The 1,105-nt window shown below is 58.7% G+C and overlaps 1 protein-coding gene across 1 annotated transcript in view; it reads left to right on the top strand.

Moving 5' to 3' along the window:
* Window positions 1-1,105, top strand: part of EMH_0004720 (uncharacterized protein) — a gene marked incomplete at both ends in the record, with an annotated part of 4,195 nt that overhangs the window by 389 nt on the left and 2,701 nt on the right. The window contains 2 exons of the mRNA XM_013496905.1: window positions 6-371; window positions 770-1,105. Of these exons, the coding sequence (XP_013352359.1) occupies window positions 6-371; window positions 770-1,105 (702 nt within the window). The remainder of the gene's footprint in view (window positions 1-5; window positions 372-769) is intronic.

The raw sequence follows: 1,105 nt of genomic DNA, 5'->3' as shown, positions 1-1,105 counted from the left end.
CGCAGCGGGGCCCCTTCAGCAGCAAAGACATGCATGGCTGGTGGCAACGAAACTATTTTTCTGATGATCTCCTCATGCGCTGGGACCCTCTGCTGCCCTGGCTGCCTTTTGGTATTATATACCCGGCGGGGGGCCCCCAGCCCTTCACAGTGCTGCCGGATTTGCAGGGGATTCAGCAGCGGCTGGTGCAGCAGCAGCAGCAGCAGCAGCGTGAACGAATGCTCCAACAGAGGCACCAGCAACAACAACAGCAACAACAGCAGCAGCAACAGCAGCAACAGCAGCAGCAACAACAGCAAAGACGCAGACACCAGCCTTCTAGTGTTTCTTCTGCAACACCCTCAGGGGCCCCCAGCTTCCGTCTATGGGATGTGAGCAGCACCTAAACACTTGCTGACGCTATTCATGCATCTATATGGGTTTTATTGTCGTTGGTGCTGCTGCTGCTGCTGTTGCTGTTGCTGCTGCTGTTGCTGCTGCTGTTGCTGCTGCTGTTGCTGCTGCTGCCGTGTGCGAGCTGCTGATGCTGCCGACGGTCTGCAGCAACTGGAGCTGTGCACCGTCTGTTGGTGCTGCTGCTGCTGTCGGTGCAATGGCTCTTGCTGTTGTGGCTGCAGCAGCAGCTGCTGCTGTGCGTGTTTCAGTTGCTGCTGGTACTGCTGCTGCTTGTTCTGCTATTGCTGTTGCTGCTGCTGCTGCTGCTGCATCGTTGCGTGCTATACCTGCGGTGTGAAACGGTGCAACTCCTTTGTGTTTGCTGTGCATGCAGCAGCAACCGCATCCACTCGGTTGGGGGGGGGCCCCGGGGGGCCCCCTTGGGGTTGGTGAGACAGAGGAGGGGGGGTTTGGGCTGGAGGAGCCATCAGAGCAACGTTCCTCTTCTGCTGTATCCCGTGCTGCTGACGACGTAGCAGCAGCAGCAGCAGCAGCACAAACTGCTGTTGCTGCTGCTGCTGCTGCTGTAGGTGCAGATGACGCTGCTGCGTGGGAAGTCTGGATGCGACGTGCGGGGCTGCCGCTACACCATCAGCAGCAGCAGCAACAACAGCAGCAACAGCAACAGCAGCAGCTTCGCGTTGCTGCAGCTGCAGCAGATCTGGGCCAT

The sequence above is a fragment of the Eimeria mitis genome, genomic scaffold (genome assembly GCF_000499745.2).
Source record: "Eimeria mitis Houghton genomic scaffold, Emh_scaff237, whole genome shotgun sequence".
In the NCBI taxonomy this organism is placed as follows: Eukaryota; Apicomplexa; class Conoidasida; order Eucoccidiorida; family Eimeriidae; genus Eimeria; species Eimeria mitis.
Note: the sequence above shows the minus strand (reverse complement) of the source record. Positions and strands in the feature narration are given on the sequence as shown.